General features: G+C 41.2%; 3 protein-coding genes across 7 annotated transcripts in view; 2 read left to right on the top strand and 1 right to left on the bottom strand.

Annotated features, from left to right (window-relative positions):
- Positions 1-557: 557 nt before the first annotated feature.
- Diap2 (Death-associated inhibitor of apoptosis 2) lies at positions 558-3,163 on the bottom strand. Its single transcript, XM_076423514.1, has 7 exons — positions 2,359-3,163; positions 2,162-2,279; positions 1,889-2,086; positions 1,636-1,814; positions 1,390-1,559; positions 1,073-1,233; positions 558-985 (listed from the first exon to the last, which is right to left on the bottom strand). The coding sequence occupies exons 1-7, from the start codon at positions 2,854-2,856 to the stop codon at positions 795-797; spliced, it is 1,515 nt and encodes a 504-aa protein (XP_076279629.1). The 5' UTR covers positions 2,857-3,163; the 3' UTR covers positions 558-794.
- A 137-nt stretch (positions 3,164-3,300) lies between these two features.
- Acat1 (Acetyl-CoA acetyltransferase 1) lies at positions 3,301-6,217 on the top strand. 3 transcript variants are annotated; one of them, XM_076423499.1, is made up of 9 exons: positions 3,307-3,670; positions 3,865-4,011; positions 4,075-4,189; positions 4,265-4,458; positions 4,528-4,818; positions 4,901-5,089; positions 5,162-5,319; positions 5,399-5,515; positions 5,933-6,215. In XM_076423499.1, exons 1-9 carry the CDS (start codon positions 3,644-3,646, stop codon positions 6,198-6,200), a joined length of 1,506 nt encoding a protein of 501 aa, XP_076279614.1. In that variant the 5' UTR covers positions 3,307-3,643; the 3' UTR covers positions 6,201-6,215. The 3 variants fall into 3 exon arrangements, with proteins under 3 accessions (XP_076279613.1, XP_076279614.1, XP_076279615.1); XM_076423498.1 differs by having other exon boundaries at positions 3,301-3,670; positions 4,075-4,458; positions 5,933-6,217; XM_076423500.1 differs by lacking the exon at positions 5,933-6,215 and having other exon boundaries at positions 3,315-3,670; positions 5,399-5,909.
- A 1,717-nt stretch (positions 6,218-7,934) lies between these two features.
- The window catches only part of LOC143208743 (uncharacterized), a 36,232-nt gene continuing 25,445 nt past the window's right edge, over positions 7,935-18,721 (top strand). Inside the window, exons 1-3 of one of the 3 annotated variants that reach the window (XM_076423436.1) lie at positions 7,935-8,077; positions 12,547-13,522; positions 13,954-14,964. In XM_076423436.1, coding sequence (XP_076279551.1) covers positions 12,564-13,522; positions 13,954-14,964 — 1,970 coding nt within the window. In that variant the 5' untranslated portion in view covers positions 7,935-8,077; positions 12,547-12,563. Of the gene's footprint in view, positions 8,078-10,746; positions 11,827-12,546; positions 13,523-13,953; positions 14,965-18,721 lie in introns of those variants that run through there. The other 2 variants (XM_076423434.1, XM_076423435.1) reach the window with 2 other exon arrangements.

Raw genomic sequence — 18,721 nt, 5'->3', positions numbered from 1 at the left:
TGAGTCAGTTATTAGAATACGCGTATAGTGTCATTGCATTGTTTTGAATAGAAGGAATTTATTGAATGGTAGAAGAGACAAATACGAATGCAATTATTCTTTACAGTTATTGCAAGTTATTGCTGTAGAATTATTCTTTAGAACAAGCATCGAAGACAAGTTTATCATTATATTCTTTGTTATAAAAATATGTTGTAACTCGAATTAAGCAACACGATTACTAGTTATAATCTAAATTCGCTCAGCTCCTACTTACCTTCAGAAAATGCAAAGTTAACACCGCGTATACATACTATGTTCAACTGACTTAGCTGCACTAGAAACTATCATGTTATTATATATACTTTGAGTTATCTTTCGTTTATCTTTGAGTGTATTCTTATAAATTGCGAAGAGTTCATGTGTGAAAAGAAACATGATAGATTTCGATTATTGCAGTATTGCTAAAGCGTCGGATGATAATATTCTCCTTTATATATTACTCGTGTTGTTTCGTATTGTTGTTTTAAATCAAATGTATAATTTACTATGTACAAGTAGTTAATTAAAACATGTTATATTTATGTATAATTTAATTAGAAACATTAACATTAATATAACAATAAGTATCTGTACGATCAATTAAATCGATTAAATATGTAAATAGTGCTTTTTTAATAAAATCTTCTATAATTGTAGTAAACAAAGGAAAACATTTACATTTGTAATACAGTTTCATTTCACTGGTCGAAATAATTCAAACAATGGTAAACATTATTCTAGAACACTGTACAAGAAACACATTGCAATTTAGTTCACGATAAAAATGTACGAACAGTAGCATGAATTTCTTGTCGACACATTTGACAGTGAGTAAGGGACAGAGCACAGTGAATACAAGTTGCCAAGTGTCCACATGGTAAAAATACAATAGCTACTTCTCGGTCCATACAAATTTTACATAAACGAGCTTCCTTTAATGTCCTATTTTCTTCCTCCAAGGATGCTAAAACAAGTGTAGTAATATAGTAATGTATTATTAAAAAAGGTCGCGTAAAACTATCGCGCATAGAAACTCATTGTTGTTACTTACCATTTTCTTCCGCGTCGGATGGTTCAGAATTCTCCTTTTTGTCCAAGATTGGTGCATCGTTTTCCTGATTTAGGAGGTTTTGCCGATGATTAGTTGCCTCGTTATCGTTGCAACTTTCTTTGTGGTTGTCGTCTCCTTGCTTTGATATTCGATGATACAATCTGAGGATCAAAGTATTTCTATGAGTCATGCGAACCATGATACCTATTTATCTTACTTATCATCCAATATTATTAGAAGTAAGCTGGTTGTGCAGCTTTGTTATATTTATGTACACGTATCGAACATAAGATTTATGTACTACATAATTAACATACAATCGTTTCGACGAGAGGTCGTCTTCTATTTGGGGAGAGGAGTTCGTATGTAGAGTTTCAATCTCTTCTGCTTCTGTGACTTCTTGCGTAGAGGATGAAGCTGTACAAGTTGGAGCAGGAGATATTTCTATTCGATTTGTACGTTCCTCTTCTGGCACACCCTCAAAAATCTGTACAAGTAAATGAAGCATAATTTATAGTCTCTTGTAGATATGTACTGTACAAATATAACCAAATAATATTTACCGATGGAAGTAACGGTGGTCTGTTATCGATGCATTCTTGAATGAATTTTCGTCCTCTTATAAGATTTACAAATTCGCATTTAGGAAACCATCTCGCATGCTCTGTCCACACATCATCGGTTACCTCCCAATCTCTTAAACCACCGTCGCAATGAAAACATCTGACAAGATCTCTTAATCCTATTATGATCGTTAATATTTCGTATTTAAACGTATTCGAAGCAAATCAAATTTGTATCGAATCTAATATTTACCTGTGTAAAAGAAGCCTGCTTTGGCCAATATTTCTGGAGTTTGTTTTAGATTTTCTGGCCAACCATAGAAAGTACGTAGTCGTTCTTCATATGTTGCATGGTGCGGCTGTTTCGGAGCTGCATGCGTTTGAATCCCTAATTCTGTGAGACTCAACGTTGTACCAGGCATTAACTTTACATTGTTTAGATATAAGGTATCTATGGAACAAGAGGGTTATTATGAAATAATTGTCGTTGATCTACAAAATTATCTCTCTACAAATAAGTACATACCATCTGTGTCTTGATGTAAATAGAAATCACATTTGGGAAAATGTATTCTGTGTTCTTTGTCTGGATCATCGCCAGATTTCCATTTACCCAAAACACCTTTACAATACTCGCACTGTACCTACAAATGCGTATAAATGTGTAAATGTGTGAATACCTGATAATTTATCAGGTATTGCAGTACTATGAGTATTCATTACCACATCTTCGTGTAGAAGATAATAGAATCCGGCTTTGGCTAGCTTCTCAGGCGATACGATAGAAGGAATTGGCCAACTTTCAAAAGTTTTTAGCCTTTGAAAGAATGTGTTATATTCGCCTCGTTGCTCGTCGCAAAGATCTCTATCTCTATCTCTATCATTGTTTCTTGATAGTAAGTTAGTGAACGTTGAAATTAATTCGTAGTAAGCACTAGATCTTGGTACTAATGGAACGTTGTAAGTATGCGACTGTTGCAAGTTGAAAGCGGATGGAATCTGGTTCTGAATGAAAAAGCAATCAGGTGCAGCTTCGCGATGACGAGTAATAGCTTGATCGCCGTAATTCCAATCAGAGATTTCTATTCCGCATAAAAAGCATTTTACTTTTAAAGCTTGTCCACTGTAATAAAATCCTGCTCTTGCTAATCGTGTGGCATCGATAGGAGCATTTGCTGGCCACTCTTCGAATGTCTGTAGTCTATTTTCCTCGACGTTCATTTTCAAACTTCGATTGTTAATGTTTCTTCTGTTCGATGGCAAACATATTCTATTTACCTACATTATACTCGGAATGTGCAATATTTTTATACTTTTTATGAAGTACATTGCGATTTAACGTTCTATGCAAACAGACCGGGATATTACTTGCTCGTCTTGTAAGCACTGTGCGTTTGGTTTGAAATTGAAATAAAAAATTACTTTACGTGCATAAATAGAGTGTATTTAGTGTGCAGATTACGTACACTATTATCAGTATCAGCAGTCAGCACTTTATATATACCATATATAAATACATACACAAGTGTTTACGCGACTGTATCTGCTGCGCGTGCGCGATATGTATATGCAAGTATGTACATATTGTACTATATATACGAATGTATCAGGAACGTACTTTTTTTAAGGCGCTAAATCCTTTTAAATATTTTTAGGAATATTTTGTTCTTTGTAAGAATATATGCAAGTAGTGAATCAGGTAAAAAGAACAGCTGATTTTGAGGAGAAAAAACATGACCGTATACAGCGAAAATAAGCAATTTTATTGAATGCAACTGAATGCGACGAATAAAGGAAAGCCCTGGTTTTCAACTCAAGTGCACCAGTGCACCGGTTTTGTTGTCGTGATGAGTTGGAGCTGATCTACACATAATACTGCTACATAAACGTACAAGAAGAATTAAAAAAAAGACAAGTTTATTGTATCAATCAGTTTCCTTATACATACACATATTTACCTTATTTTTAAACATTGAATACAACAGGTGCGACTGTACTCCATAGTACGATGACGTTGTTAAAGAATATAAGGAATGTAAGTCATTAAACCTTCAACTGTTTATAACTGATCGAATTAACAACGAGAAAGTCACTTTCATTATGAATTAATGTAAAACAGATTACATAATGATTTTGATCTTTTTAGTATGATTTATAAAAATGCGAATAATTTATCAGTATTGTAGAAAAAATGTAACATTAAATACTTTTGTAAATATTTTCTTCCAGATACGATTGATTTCTCTGCGATCGTATGCTTCCACGGCAAAGTTAAACGATGTAGTTATAGTCGGTGCAGTTAGAACACCTATGGGGTCGTTCCTTGGAAGTTTATCGAGCGTACCAGCACCAAAACTCGGAGCTGTTGCTATACAAGTAAGGATTAATATATGTATACGCGTACGTGATTTTTAATTAATGATATTAAATATTTATTAGGCTGCGATCGAACGTGCTGGACTCTCTAAAGAAGAAATTCAAGAAGTATATATGGGAAATGTTTGTCAAGCTTTCTTAGGCCAAGCACCAGCTAGACAAGCTACATTGTTCGCAGGTTTGCAGTACTATTTTCTTTGTGTCTTATCGGTTACGGTTGGTAATGAAAATAATATACATACTGTTAAAATAGGTCTTCCTAAATCCACTGTATGCACAACGGTTAATAAAGTTTGCGCGAGCGGTATGAAAAGCATTATGCTTGCTTCTCAGTCTTTACAATGTGGACATCAAGAGATCGTTGTTGCCGGTGGTATGGAGTCAATGTCGAATGTACCATTTTATCTTGCACGAGGAGAAACTAGATACGGCGGCCTGAAACTTGAAGTACGACAAATAATTTGAAATGTATATTTGTAATAATCTACATTTTAATTAGTTGTATTTATATGACAGGATGGTATTGTATTTGACGGTTTAACCGACGTTTACAACAAATTTGCTATGGGCAATTGCGCAGAAAATACTGCTAAGAAGCTCAACATTACTCGTGCAGAACAGGACGAATATGCTATCAGCAGTTACAAACGCAGTGCAGCAGCTTACGCAAACAAAATATTTCAGGCTGAACTTGTTCCGGTGAATGTACCGCAAAGAAAAGGCAAACCCGATGTAGTATTCGCAGAAGACGAAGAATACAAAAGAGTTGATTTCGACAAGTTTTCTAAACTGAATACAGTTTTTCAGGTATAATTTGGAAATCTAATGACAAGCAAATAATTGGGTAGCAACTACATTTTCTTTCAGTGATTTCGTTAATTTATCGTAGAAAGATAATGGCACTGTAACCGCGGGAAATGCATCGACTCTAAATGATGGTGCAGCTGCATTAGTATTAACTACCGCAAGCATTGCTGCAAAAATGAATCTGAAACCTTTGGCACGAGTTGTCGCGTTTCAAGATGCTGCGACCGATCCTATTGATTTTCCCATTGCACCGGCGTTCGCGATCCCTAAGGTATATGCATATGTAACTGTATACATATAATGCTATTATATTTTCGTTAACCAGACGCATATTTATTTGTAGTTGTTAGCAAATGCAGGAATCGATAAAAACGACATAGCTCTTTGGGAAATTAACGAGGCATTCAGTGCAGTTGTGATTGCAAATCAAAAAATGCTTGATCTCGATCCCAGCAAGGTGAACGTTCACGGTGGCGCTGTATCTCTTGGTCACCCTATCGGGTAGGTATTTATTCGATTCAAAACCTATGCCTAACTTAAAGAAATCTATTGAGTCTGTCTGTCTACTAAATAATTTTAGAATGTCTGGAGCCCGTATCGTGGTGCATTTGGTACATACTTTAAAACCCGGGCAGAAGGGTGTTGCGTCAATTTGTAACGGAGGTGGTGGCGCCTCTTCGATTTTAATTGAGAAGTTGTAAGTCCTTTTGTCGTGTTGACGAGTTACATTTTACTCTTTTATATTAAAGGATATAAGCTATATGCTAGCCTGTTACATTATAATAATATTCAAGTAATGAGATTTGCTTAAGAATAAGAACAAGTAAGTTTTACGATAAATTTAAATCAGGAACGATTACTATACCTATCATGCATTTTAAACGATCAGACATCATATTGGCTGTGATACACGAGTCGACTGATATTAGCTCTTAGTCATAGTTGCCAGGCAATATTTTTGTATACAACTAATTGCGAAGAAGATATTTTTTTACCGTGCACGAAAATGTGTAATTTAATTGTTAATTATATTTAAGAACATCATCTTTTTATATCAGACGTTTACGAAAAATAAAGAATATTATGTATAAGGTTTTTCTCTTTCATTCTGTAGGTGTCATCCGATATCTTCTCCACCCACTCTAACATTGTACACGAAAAATCCGTGTCCACTTTGCGACGTTTTAAAGAATGAATTGCGAGCGAATTTTTGTGATCGTTATCGATTGCAAGAAGTTGACATTACAGCGCCAGGAAACGAACGATTTCTTGAACTCTACAAATACGACATTCCAGTTCTTTTTCTGGAGGGGCAGTTTCTTTGCAAGCACCGTTTAAATTCAGAATTGTTAGATAGGAGATTGAACGATTTGATGTCGTGAATGAATAACGTTGAACAATTTTTGTATTTTTTTCATATATCGAATGAATAAATAAAAAGAATCAATTGTTTGTAAATACGCATATACATCGATTAATCGTGTCACGAATTTACTTGTATTCCGTTGTACGCACGGAACTGAACCCTCTATTAATTACAATGACAACAACAACAGCAACAACAAAGCAAAGAGCGCGCAGTACGGTTTTATCGCATTTCATATTCTAATTGCAAGTTGTATCGTTGGGTAAATGTTTGAGTTCGCTCGTCCGCTATCATTTATTACATGTATTCCGTTGGACTCGCGGAACTGAATCCTCTATTAATTACAATGACAACAACAACAAAGCAAAGATCGTGCAGTACGCTTTCATCGCATTTCATATTCTAATTGCAAGTTGTATCGTTGGGTAAGTGTTGGAGTTCGCTCGTCCGCTTTCGCCTGTTCTCTCTTTGAGTTGGCTATTCTTTTTCACCCTTTCCCTATGCGCTGCCTCTTTCCTCTTGATTCCCTTTCTTTCTGCCATTGGGTCTATGCATACGGTCTTTCCGATGGATAAGCAAGCGAGCGGTATGTAGAGGTACATAGAAGCAAGCCAGCAAACAGACGCAGACAGGCAGGCAGGCATACAGGCAAGTCAGGCAAGTCAGGCAAAGCAGGCCAAGTCAGGGCAGCCCAGGCCAGCCAAGGCAGGCAGACAAACACGCGTACACACACACCAACGTACACCGAAGATCAGTAGTGAATTGGTGAATGCACGCATCGGACTCTCCTTGCCGACGTTCGTTCTTTCTCAGTGCGTGCCTTACTCGGATACCGTGAAGTATATCTCACTCGTTTCGTATCATCTACGTGGCGCGTTGTAGCGAATGCTTCGTCGAGTTCCCGGACAAAGTGCATACGCGTTCAACAAACCTGCTGGAAAGACAAACATGTGTTCTTTGAAATCTCCTAAATGAAATTAAACTGGTGGTTGGCTGGTTCGTTGCTACGATAGTGCCATCCGCAAGTCGGTCGCCAGTGCCCTGCTATGTACCTGATGTTTCTCGAGCGACCACCGCGTTGACCAGTGCCAAAAATAACAAAGCAATCGAATTCAAAAGTGGAGCTCGAACCCGAACCGCTCAAGGAACGTACACACCGTGATGATTTTCGATCGATTTTCTGGATACGTAGGAAGCGGTAGAGACCGAGCAAATCGTGATCGATCAAAAGTGATGAAAATTGATTGAGAATCCCATAGATCGAGGAAATACCATTGGAATAAAGTCGAAACACCCGGAGGGTTTTATTTTTGCGAAAAGCGATAATCTGATCCACCCAAGTTTTCGCTGAATAGCCTACCTAAATATTGTAAGGCCTATTTAAATCATTATTTACTCGAGTTCGTCGGCGTGCAGGGAGGAACAAGAAGGAACAAGAACGGTAGAAAAGTTTCTTTCTATTTTGATGGGCTCGCTTCTGGTCGAGCGAGTCAGTTTTATAATATTTTTAGATGGCGTTATGCTCGGTCTCGATCGGTTTACGAATTTCAGAGAAAGAAGAGACCGTTGCATCCCGTACCGTGTCCCGTGGCACATTTTTCAATCGTGTTGATACAAGTGCATTTCTTTTGTACAATGCGACAACGGAGATGTGAAAGTGTGAAACGCAAGAAGGGGCATAAGAGTTTTGTGTCTTTTCAAATATAATCACAGGATTTTCAGTGAAATACTTGCGTATACAGTAGTGTCGGTGTTTTTGTGTTCCCTGCGCGTCCAAGAAAATTTTCAGGAAAATGAAATCTTGGACTCCTCGCACGATTGTACGACGGCATAGCGACGACGCAACACTTCCGATCTGTGGACGATCTTTTTGAAAATTCAACGGAGCTAAGGGTACGCGTATCAGCTTCTTCAATGTTTATAGCATAGTATAACATACCGTGTATATTTGGGTGGCTTGCAAAAAATAACAATCGGAAACAAGAAACAGATTTAAAATAGCACTGATCGGTATACATACATAAGTATACGTGTAGGAGTAGTTGGCCTTCGAGCGTGTATCGATAGTCGTCGCGCATCGCTCGTATATCGGAATATCGTAATTATTCGTTTGTTTGTATCGAATCGCGTTTTCTTCGATTTGATGTTCTACCAAGTAAGCAAGCACTTACTATGTATTTAGTTGCTCGGATTTCTTGTTGGAAATAAGCGAATATCGCGAATGAAATGCGTTGGTGCGGTACAACGTTGATAAGATAAACACTGGGGAACGAATTTCCTGGAAACTTCGAAACCGACGTTTTCGTTAATTGTCGCGCGCTTAATCATGCTTTCACGGTATGTACTTCGATATTTCTGTTAAATACATACGTGGACATATTCATATGTATCTGTTCCCATGGGTCTGTCTACAGTCTACAGTCTCTACATACACGACAAAGTCCGTTACCGTTACTTTCCGCGACCTACTTGACTTCGGGGTAAAAAGCTGTGGAACGAAGATTACATAAATAAATTATAGTCGCGTTATTATCATTTATTTGTCACGAAAGATGAGACGAATTACAATGAATCAGGATTATTGGTAATTTTATGTCCGTTGGTCCGAAACTTCTATTTTAGTCAGATCAATGGACTCTGGTAGGAATGTTGAGTAAAATCATAATTGAAAGAATACATATGTATGTACATATGCATAAAACGTCGTGTTCGTAATTTTAAATACAGTGACTCCCATTAATATTCGGACGCTCTAAAAAATGCGATAATCTTTTTAATATTGGTCTATACGATTCAAACTTTTTTCGGAAGCTAGAGCACTTAGTTCACTACAGGATGTGAAAAGAAATTTGTTCGAAAATTGCAATTGGTCGGAATTGTAGAGAAAATACTAAAGGATCCGTTTTACAACTTTTTTATGTGGGCCTATATTGAAAATTTAAAAAATACGTTTTATAGATCTGTTTCAATGAAACATATCCTGAAAATTTCGTCAAAATCGGTTGACGTTGCAATGAGCTACAAGCGTTTAAAGATGGTAAAAATGGCAGATTTTCACGATTTTCGGCCTATAACAGCAGTAAATCTAAGAATTCTTACATCTTTCAATGACTGTCATTTTTCCCCGCATCAACCTATTTCGATGAAACTTTCACAATGCATATAACCCACACAGATCTACAAAACATATTTTTCAAAATTTCAATATAGGCCCGCATAAAAAAGTTGTAAAATGCAACATTTAGTATTTCCTCTACAATTCCGGTCAAATGCAATTTTTGAAAAAATTTCTTTTCACATCCTGTAGTAAACTAATTGCTCTAGCTTTCCAAAAAGTTCAAATCGCATAGTCCAATGTTTAAAAAGTTACGGTGTTTTTAAGAGTGTCCGAATATTAGTGGGAGTCACTGTATAACGAATGAATGACACTCGCCATGTCAGATTGTAACACATATAATAATTCCGTTGCATCCTCTCAACGTATTTTAGCGCGTCTTGTTTCAAGGTAACCAAATCAGTTTCTTCAGCGAACGCGTCCGAGTCAAGAGTAATTTGAAAATCACGCGGGCTGCGATTTTGCAATTTACGGAAAAATATGATAAAGTTACGGTAAATGTGATTAATCCGGTGATTATGTATAATTGCCGGTTATTATACAGGGTGAACCACGAATCGTGACCAGTAGAGATTACTCTGTTATTAGCAGTCCAATCGTAAATGTTTTATCACATGTTTCAAAAGAGCTTCCACGTGATCACAGCAAATTTTTTGTAAAAAAAAAAAATAAGTAATTTTTTGTTTTTCTTTGTATTACAATTAAACAAGTTATTATATATTATACAAATTAAATAATTACATAATTCTCAATTAAAAATTCAATAAATGGTTAGGTCTGTGTTTATTCAATAATTTATCACATTTACCAAATTTAGTAGTGATTATAATAACCGCCAATTATACATAATCACCAGTTTATTACATTTACCGTAGCACATATACATATTTCAGGTTTCTTTCTGGACTCGAAACTCAAAACGAATATTCTCGAGGCGTTGTCCTGGTTTGTGATTCACGAACGAACTATGTAGAGCCGTTGCCAGCTGAGAAGGTCCGGTTACCGGTTACCGGTTACCGGTTACCTGTTACCTGTTACCTGTTACCTGTTACTTGTTTGTTACTTGAACATGCGTGCTGGCATCGGATTCGTCCCAACGTGACAACGTATCGACCGTGACAGCATCTTGGTTCCAATCTGCAGTCTTTTGCAGCAGGATTTCCGATGGATCACCGAAAAATTTTTCGTGGTTGCTCTCTCGCGTGCTCGTTGAGCGTCGATGTCACCGATCTCCTCCCGCGCACACAGTACTACGTACATATGTATACTAGATACATACCACACACGCTTGCCGCTTGCATACGTTCTACGGGGTGTCCAGGAACCAATGACATACCTCGAGAGGGGAATTGTTTCGAAAAAAAGGGAAGAGACAATTTTCGTGTTGTTCCACAGGGCTTGGGTAAATATTTTCTACGTTCTAGCCAAGATTCATTGCAACTTAAGGGGGTAGAATCGTTTCCAGGATTGCAACGGTGCAAGGATTGCAAAACGAGTCTACCCTCTTAATAATATACACGCACTTTAGTGTGTGTCATTTTAAGTACGCGCGTACAAATGTACTAGTTCTAGACTGCGTATCATTATTCATTTATGGCTTCTAAAAATGTTCAAGAAATGCTAGAATATAAAAAAATAATAATGTGCATAAACATCCGTAGTCTAACTATTTCGCGTGCATCAATGCAACGAATCAATGAAAAGAGCCTACCCCGATAGCGTAGTCGTTTACTCGTTTGCTTGACGCTGGCGGAAACAAGAAGAGAACACTTTAATCCAGAGCAAGCTATTTCCAACCGACTCGGAGGAATATGGCGAATCGGCAGTAATGTACGCGACCTTTCCTACTTATTCTCGCGGCGATCAATGAAATTGGTTATGCCTTGTGCCAGAGTCGCGTTCAACACGCAGTTCGTTGAACTTTTCCAATCGTTTAAATCGCTTCGGAGAAATTGACTGGATCGCCTCAAAATCGTAGTACAATGTGGCACGCGGAAAGACATGAATGAACGCACGTGACAAACCGTAAACTCGCACACGATAAGCGACGAATAAAATTGTACTTCCGTTCGAAATATCGATGCGATACGAATAGCTGGCCGTGAAGAAATTGTTTCCGAGTTTCGAGAATGATGGGGCCCTTCTTTGGAGGATTAAAGGGGTGGGGAAATCGAACGCCGAATGCTGAACATCAAGAGCGCTTACATACACACATACTTGCAATTAGTGTCCACTGTTCACGGAAGTATGGACACGACCCTGGTTAAGCAAATATTTTGGATGAGTTTCTTCGAAACAATCGATGTGCGCGGATCGTATATTAGCATCGCGTCGTTAATAACGTCTAATAATAGTGTAACACCGTCGTCGAAACTCCGGCTAATTTTTCTCGAGCGTTCAGCATTCGGACGCACCTCTTCAAACGGTAAACTGCTATGCACCGGTCGGTACCGTTTCGACTTGGCAATTAATTGGAGCATGACACCTGGATGGATTTTTCGTAATACCCTTCGGTACTTTGCGGACGGTGAGTCGTTTCCATCCAGATTACTTGCCTTGGATTTCGATGTTATTTATTGTTAGAGGGACAGTGTCGCTGCTCGATGAGCATCGGGACGATCGCGACGAATATAACTAATTAAATGACGTGGCGTTTTTCGAATCTTTAGTAAAATCGAATTTTCTCGAACGTGAGTGGCCATCCGATGCTATCGCGGACCCAAGCGGCCACGTGGGGCCCCGGGATACCATAGAGCCCCGAATTTCGCAGCATTCACTTCTTTTTTTACAAAAATATTCGATTTATTTACAAGAAATTAGAACAACTTTCAATTTTCAATTGCGAATTATGCCTATGTTTAATACCACGAACGTTATAGGCTACTATGTTAAAGACTAAAATTTGTTTTTCTATGTAAAAGACCAAAATTTTTACCGCTTGGAGCCTCCACTTGACTTGAGCCGCCACTATCTACTAAAATTTTATTGAAATCGGGGAGATGCTGCGGATCGAGTGCTCGTTGTTTGAACGGGTCGTAGAACTTAGATTAGAAGACTAGGTGCATCCAAATGTGGGACCGATCGAAACGGCTAGAAGGAAAAAACGTAGCCCCCTTTATTTCGTAACAATTAATGGTTAACAATTAACAATTAACGATTAACGATTAAGAATGGTGAAGGGCCAATGGTTAAGGGTTTATCCGAACGAGTTGTTGGTCCATAGTGAGTGGAAATGTTCTGGTTTCAGAGATAGCCCGGTGGAAAATGGCGTCGAACGAGGACGGAGACTTGATCGATCTCGGGAACGAGGACGTGTGTGTGCAGCGGGTGTCGGTTGCGGAGTTGTTGCCCGAGCAGGAGCATCTTCTGGACGTGTATCCGCCGAAGCTGGAGGAGACCCTCTCGTTGACCAGGAAGCAAGAGCAAGTGCAGGACGTTAGCGACAGCACAGACGTGTTGGTCACTTTGGGTCACGACCAGGTGGTGCCTATCCGCAAGAGGATCGACGTTGTCTCGTCCGACACGATCAAGCGAGTCCGCGACATCACGAAAAATCTCGAGCCGGTGATAATGAAGACTTGTTCCGAGATGAATGAGGAGCACCGGGACACCGTAGATCACGGAAGTGCGATCTCGACGAATCTTGAGAACGGCGGTCGCCTGTGCTCCGAGGGTCACGAGTATGAAACCTTCGAGGCACAGGAGATCAGCAATGCTTTCGACTTTCTCGCGGAACACGAGGATATCGAGCTTGATCAGTTAGACCCGGCATACGAGCGATGCGATACGCTCGAGGGACTCTCCGCGCGAAGCGCCTCCGAAAACGAGGACCTGTTGAACTGCCATCGCAATTCCTCGACGACCTTCAACCGGAAACCACCGGACAAGCACTTTTTCCGAGACGATTTCCGTATTACCGACAGAGGCAAGTCGATGTTTCAGGACCAGGATCGGGATCAGGATCAGGAACTGAAACTCGAACTCGAAGAAAGCAACGGCGTCACTGCCGTTAAGAAACGCTACGAGGATGGGTCGTTCGGTCGAACGGTGGGAAGAGCATCCTTTCAGGGAGCGCAATGTAAATCGTGGACGGAAGGAGCTAATCTAAACAATGGATCCAGGGATGCGTTCCTGCGGTTCGATAGGTCCATCAGTTTGGGGGATTACAGTAGCAAGCCATCGACTTCTAAAGCTGCTCGTAGGCAGTCCAGCTTTGTTACAAGGTACGAGGATATTGATTGTAGCAGAGTCTGCTACTTTTGTTGGTATCGCTAATCGCGGTACAAGTCTAATACAATCGTGTAGCATTTGTAAATGGAAAATGGTAAATGGTGTCGTTGCGGAATACTACTCGTAACGAGGTGAGAGCTGCTCGATGCTGGTCGTATTAAGCGCGTTTCAATCATCACCGTCGAGTAAACCATCGTGTTGTAGTCAGGTGCGCTTACTGTGACGAACCATTTTCCGTTGTTCCGTGCGTTGCCGGTCGTTATTAGCGTTCCCTAGTAAACACGGATCGGCTTTCTTGTGTCGTTTCGCGCGACAGATTGCGTGTACCATGAGAAATGCGTTGCAGACGTCTAGAACAAAACTGACTCGACTAGTTTACCATCATTATTCGGCAGTAGGATAACGTAGTCTGAATCGTTTCCAGATTTTCCGGGGACAAAAAGTTGGGCGAGGAACTGGACGATGAGCTAGACGAGGACACGAACCCCCAGGACGGTCGTTCGGAGTGTTCGGAAGTAGACTGGTCTTGGCTGGAGGAAGTCGAGTGCCCGCAGACCGCGGCCGCGGACCCTTCGTCAACGCTGGTTGCGGTTGACGCGGTTCAAGAGAGCACCGAACACCATCGAGGAGGGAGTGCATCCCCCACCAGAGAAAGCGCAAGGCGCAAGCGCGGCTGCGAGCACCGTGTTACCGATGCAGGCTGCAGTGCCGCGATGTACGCCTCCGAGACGGCAAAGTCCCCGGTGGTCGGTGATTCGCGATGGTCGACCACGTCCGACCAGCTGGTCGCCGATTTCGTCGAGGCGGTGATCGATCGCGATGAAGCGCCACGCTGTAACGCAACTAACCCGAGCAATGAGACCACCCGCGACAACAACCCTGCCACGCTGGTCAACTCCTGGCTTAGAGCTTCTATGAGACGGCTGCGACACTTGAGACTACCGGACGGGGCTGAGCGACAATGCGGCGGCAGCGATTCCGGCAATCGGCGAGGATTCGGAATCGCGACGATCACGAGCGCGACAACGACCGCGAGTGCGATCGAGAGCGGGACCGGGACCGGGACTGTGACAACAACCGCATCCGCGCCGAACTCGCTGCCGGACATAGCGCTGATCGCGCCGGAGATCTTGGCGGCGCAGACCAACGGTGCTTCCGGCACGCTTCTCAGGCCATCCAGCGCTCCTGTCAGAAACGTAAACAGTCTGAACGCGGTGCCTCCCCGACGAGGTACTCGGCAATTCAGGGGAAGCCGATCCCAGATCGGGAGGAGCTGTCGAGAATCGTCCTCCAGGCAGAGCAGCGTTCTATCGACGACCACCGGTAGCGATACCACCGCGTCGGGAACCACAACGTGTTCCAGCTCTTTCGGCGATGCTTCCACCAGTCCACCTTCGAGCACGGTTACCAGTCCGCAGCGCGTTCCTTCCAGACGGTAAGAGCTCATTCTTTTTCATCGACCCTCTGTATATGATCCTAAATAGCCTTCTATATTCATTGTGGCATAGTGATTAACCAAAGAAACCGAGAACGGAACAATTTTGCTTATCGTTTAAACCGGCGCGCGGCGAAATTCGCTTTGTTGTTATGTATTTTCAAATACATATGTATAACGACTGCGAAACCCGATTTCGAAGGAACCGCTGGTCCATCGAATGTCTAACGATAAGGACGAAAGTACAAGCGACTGAAACTCGAATTCGGCGGGGGTGTATTCAGAATAATCGACGAAGAAAATTACGGCAGTTCCTGTTTAAGGCATGACAGCGGTCTGTTCAAGGCTTGCGTATTTTCTGTATCCGCAATGAGCGTGCTCATAACCATTCGCGATTGACGCAATCTTTGGTGTTGCATCGCGTGCTGTGCAATCAAACCGAAACATAGTCTTTCCCGTGCGAGTCGATTTAGAATATTTTGTTGGTTTGCGCGTAACGCTAGCGATACCGAAAATGCTGTTGGTTAACCTTTCCTCTTCGTTTCATCTTGCCAGATAGCTTCCCCTTATTTCTTTACGTGGCACAATACTGTGTTGCGGTACATACCCGATAGATTTTCTTGTGGACCAATTTCGTAATTCGTTTTCGTTTTCGTTTTCACTTTCGTTTTTGTTAACGAAGGTGCTAAAGAAATTGTAGTATGTAGACAACGCAACGTTGCATGCGATTCAATGGAGCCTGCGGGGGCGATGATCCCGATCGCGCGATCGTGCGATCGCGCGCAATCGCGCGCAATCGCTCAGAGATTGTTTCACCGTCGAAGAACCGTGTAACCTGTTGCGCAATCTACAAACAGCGCCACGGAGCAAGATCTCCCGACAAAGTCGGAAGCAGTTCCGTGTGCGCATCTCCGATGCAAGACAACAGACAGCGGTTGATCGATCACACCTTTTCATCGAATTTGAGCGATTTCGAATGATTCCCGAATCATGACGATTTAAGTTACTGTCTTGCTAACAAAAATTTATTTAATCGATTGTGAATGGAGTATTTGTGTGTGTGTAACCGGGCACCGGGTACACACTGGATATTGACATGGTCAACGTTCTGGTAGGTAGTTTAGCGATGCGACGAGCGAGAGAATAACACGGTTTCTCTGTCAATGAAGGACGATTCCATAATCGAGAAAGTGCAAAGAAACGTTCGGCTCTGGAACCATGACCATCGTACAGAAGCAACCGTAAGGAATATTTGTTCGATTCGTTGGTTGCCCACGTTTCAACAGAAACAGTGGTAGTACGGGAACAGTGGTAATACGGGAACACCACGAGACTTCGGGTCAACGGTACTGTCCGATGTAGACTCCTTAACGGTACACAGCTGTAATAATTGTAATTGCATCGCGTTTGCGTTCTCCCTCGAATTTTCGTAAGCGCATTACGTTCGCGGAATGGGGGAAGTTTGCGATCGCCGTCACAGCTTCGCGCCGTTTCTAGTTGCTAGTTTATAGTTTATAGTTACTAGTTTCTATTTTACCACGGTTTTATTAACTCGCTTTCTTGTCTGTCTGTTTGTCTGTTCGGTACAAATTTTGCAATTGATTTGAAACTAACTTCCCGATGAGCTAGAGACTTGAAACTTTCAACATAGCTTACTTTCTTGCAGACTAAAAAGCAGAAAATAATTATTTAAATGAGAAGAATTTTTAATATACCCCCCACGTTTTTAAGACGGACTAAAAAGTATAAAATAATTTTTCCTAGCCCCATACAGATAGTCCTGAAAATTTGTGATTGTGAATTTTTAAAGACCACGTTCCTCGTTTTAAATCTTACAAGTATTTTCATAGCTATCAAAAATTCATAATCACAAATTTTCAGGACTATTTGTATGGGGGCTAGGAAAAATTATTTTATACTTTTTAGTCCGTCTTAAAAACGTGGGGGGTATATTAAAAATTTTTTTTTATTTAAATAATTCTTCCAGTTTCTACGGTTAACACTCGCATCTCGCATGTATACATATTACCAGTGCGTACGGGGGCGAACAACAGACGTATGAACATATTCCCATTCGTTTCGTTTTATTAAATAACATTGTTGCCTCGCTCCACTTCTTACCTCGATGCAATTCTGCTGTTTTGCGCATACCCTGTTATCCAGTCGATTATATTTGTTCTCGTAAATTCGCGTTTCAAAGCCGACACGGAAACATCGGGAACAAAAGTTCATCGCGCCCGAACGATAACGCTTGTCAAACTTGCCTAATTGGCCGGAATCGTTTGGGAACCGTCTCGCGTCGCCGCTGATCTAGACACGATTCCAACTTTTCCAGAATATTTTGGCAGACGTTACCTCGGTGAACGTAACTGGTTGTAATTTTTCTTCGTCGATTCGTTTTTGGTCTACCGATTGGATCTAATTGAAAAGAAAGTTCGAGGAGACCTTTAGCAATTGCTCAGCTTTGAGATCGGAAAGATGTATATGTGTGCTCGAGGAAATAGAACAATGTTCGTGATAAAAACGCAATATATATTTGAACAATACAGTGGGAGAACTCAGTAGCGCGTTATAACTAATTGGGGCCTTGGGCAAAGTATAGAATTCCGGAGCCCCTAAGCCCAACTAAATAACTTTATGAGGATAACGTAGAATTCGCATCTTGGATCTTGGTTTGTGTTCGGGGCCCCCTTTTGCTTGGGGGCCGTGCTCACTTTTACTGGGCCCACATCGCACGCGTCTTGCGCGCAGAGCCTACGGCCCTGCGTCACTCTCCACATAAATCTAGATTTTCCCGATAGTTTTCCTCGAATGGTCGATCGATTCTGTAATTGTATAATTTTTTTCTGTGGAACGAGAGATCGAAATCAAAATATTTTCATTACGCGATAGAAGGATTGCTTCGCGTACCAGGGAATGCACTCGAAACCTCGGATCGAGCGGTAGAGAAGCAAGCGAGAGTTAAAACTGTTTCTTACCGCAGTGGGTAGCATACTTACTTACTTACTGTATACCGCACTTATGTTGGACGCCCTTGCTGATAAGAAAGAATCGTTAAAACGTACATATACAGCAATTGGCGTTTAGCAGAGGTCTCGGGACTCGGGGCGTCTGCTACCTGCATGCATGCCTGGTCTGGGCTGACTTGGTCTGGTGGTTTGGTCTGGTGGTCTGGCCTGGTCTGACCGACGAGCTGAACTCGAACAAAGCCAACGGCTCTGCTTGGAGAAATAATCGATAAGGAGAAATGTGCTGGCATACGTACGTGTACTTGCTAGAGCTGTATGTAAACGGTGACCGTGCGATCGTTTCGAGAAATACCTGTTCAAACGCGAAATCTCGGTGCCTATGCTAGTGCGACAAAACGCTGGTTGGGAGTCTCTTGGCAAGCAATCCTTCCAGCCGCGGTTACCTATTTCTAGCCTCGCCTCTTGTCAGTTCTTAGACTTGGGTTCTAGTACTTTGAACCAGGGCTTCGGAGTCGGAGTCGAAGTCGTGGAATCGGAGTCGGAGTTTGGGAGTAATTGCTGATCACTGAAGTCGGAGCTGGAGTAAGAAAAAGGAATATATTGACTCCCGGTGTCGGAGTCAGAGTCGGAAAAAAATATATCGATTCCGACTCCAACTCTGACTCTTTTGTTTATAAATCATTAATAGATTTATGTATACATAAATAAATTGCTAATATTCGATCTACAGTATAGACGTATTGTATATGTATATACCTCGGCACTATGTAGAGGAGAAACAGTTAAAG

Source organism: Lasioglossum baleicum, chromosome 5, assembly GCF_051020765.1.
Source record: "Lasioglossum baleicum chromosome 5, iyLasBale1, whole genome shotgun sequence".
Lineage (NCBI taxonomy): Eukaryota > Metazoa > Arthropoda > Insecta > Hymenoptera > Halictidae > Lasioglossum > Lasioglossum baleicum.
Note: the sequence above shows the minus strand (reverse complement) of the source record. Positions and strands in the feature narration are given on the sequence as shown.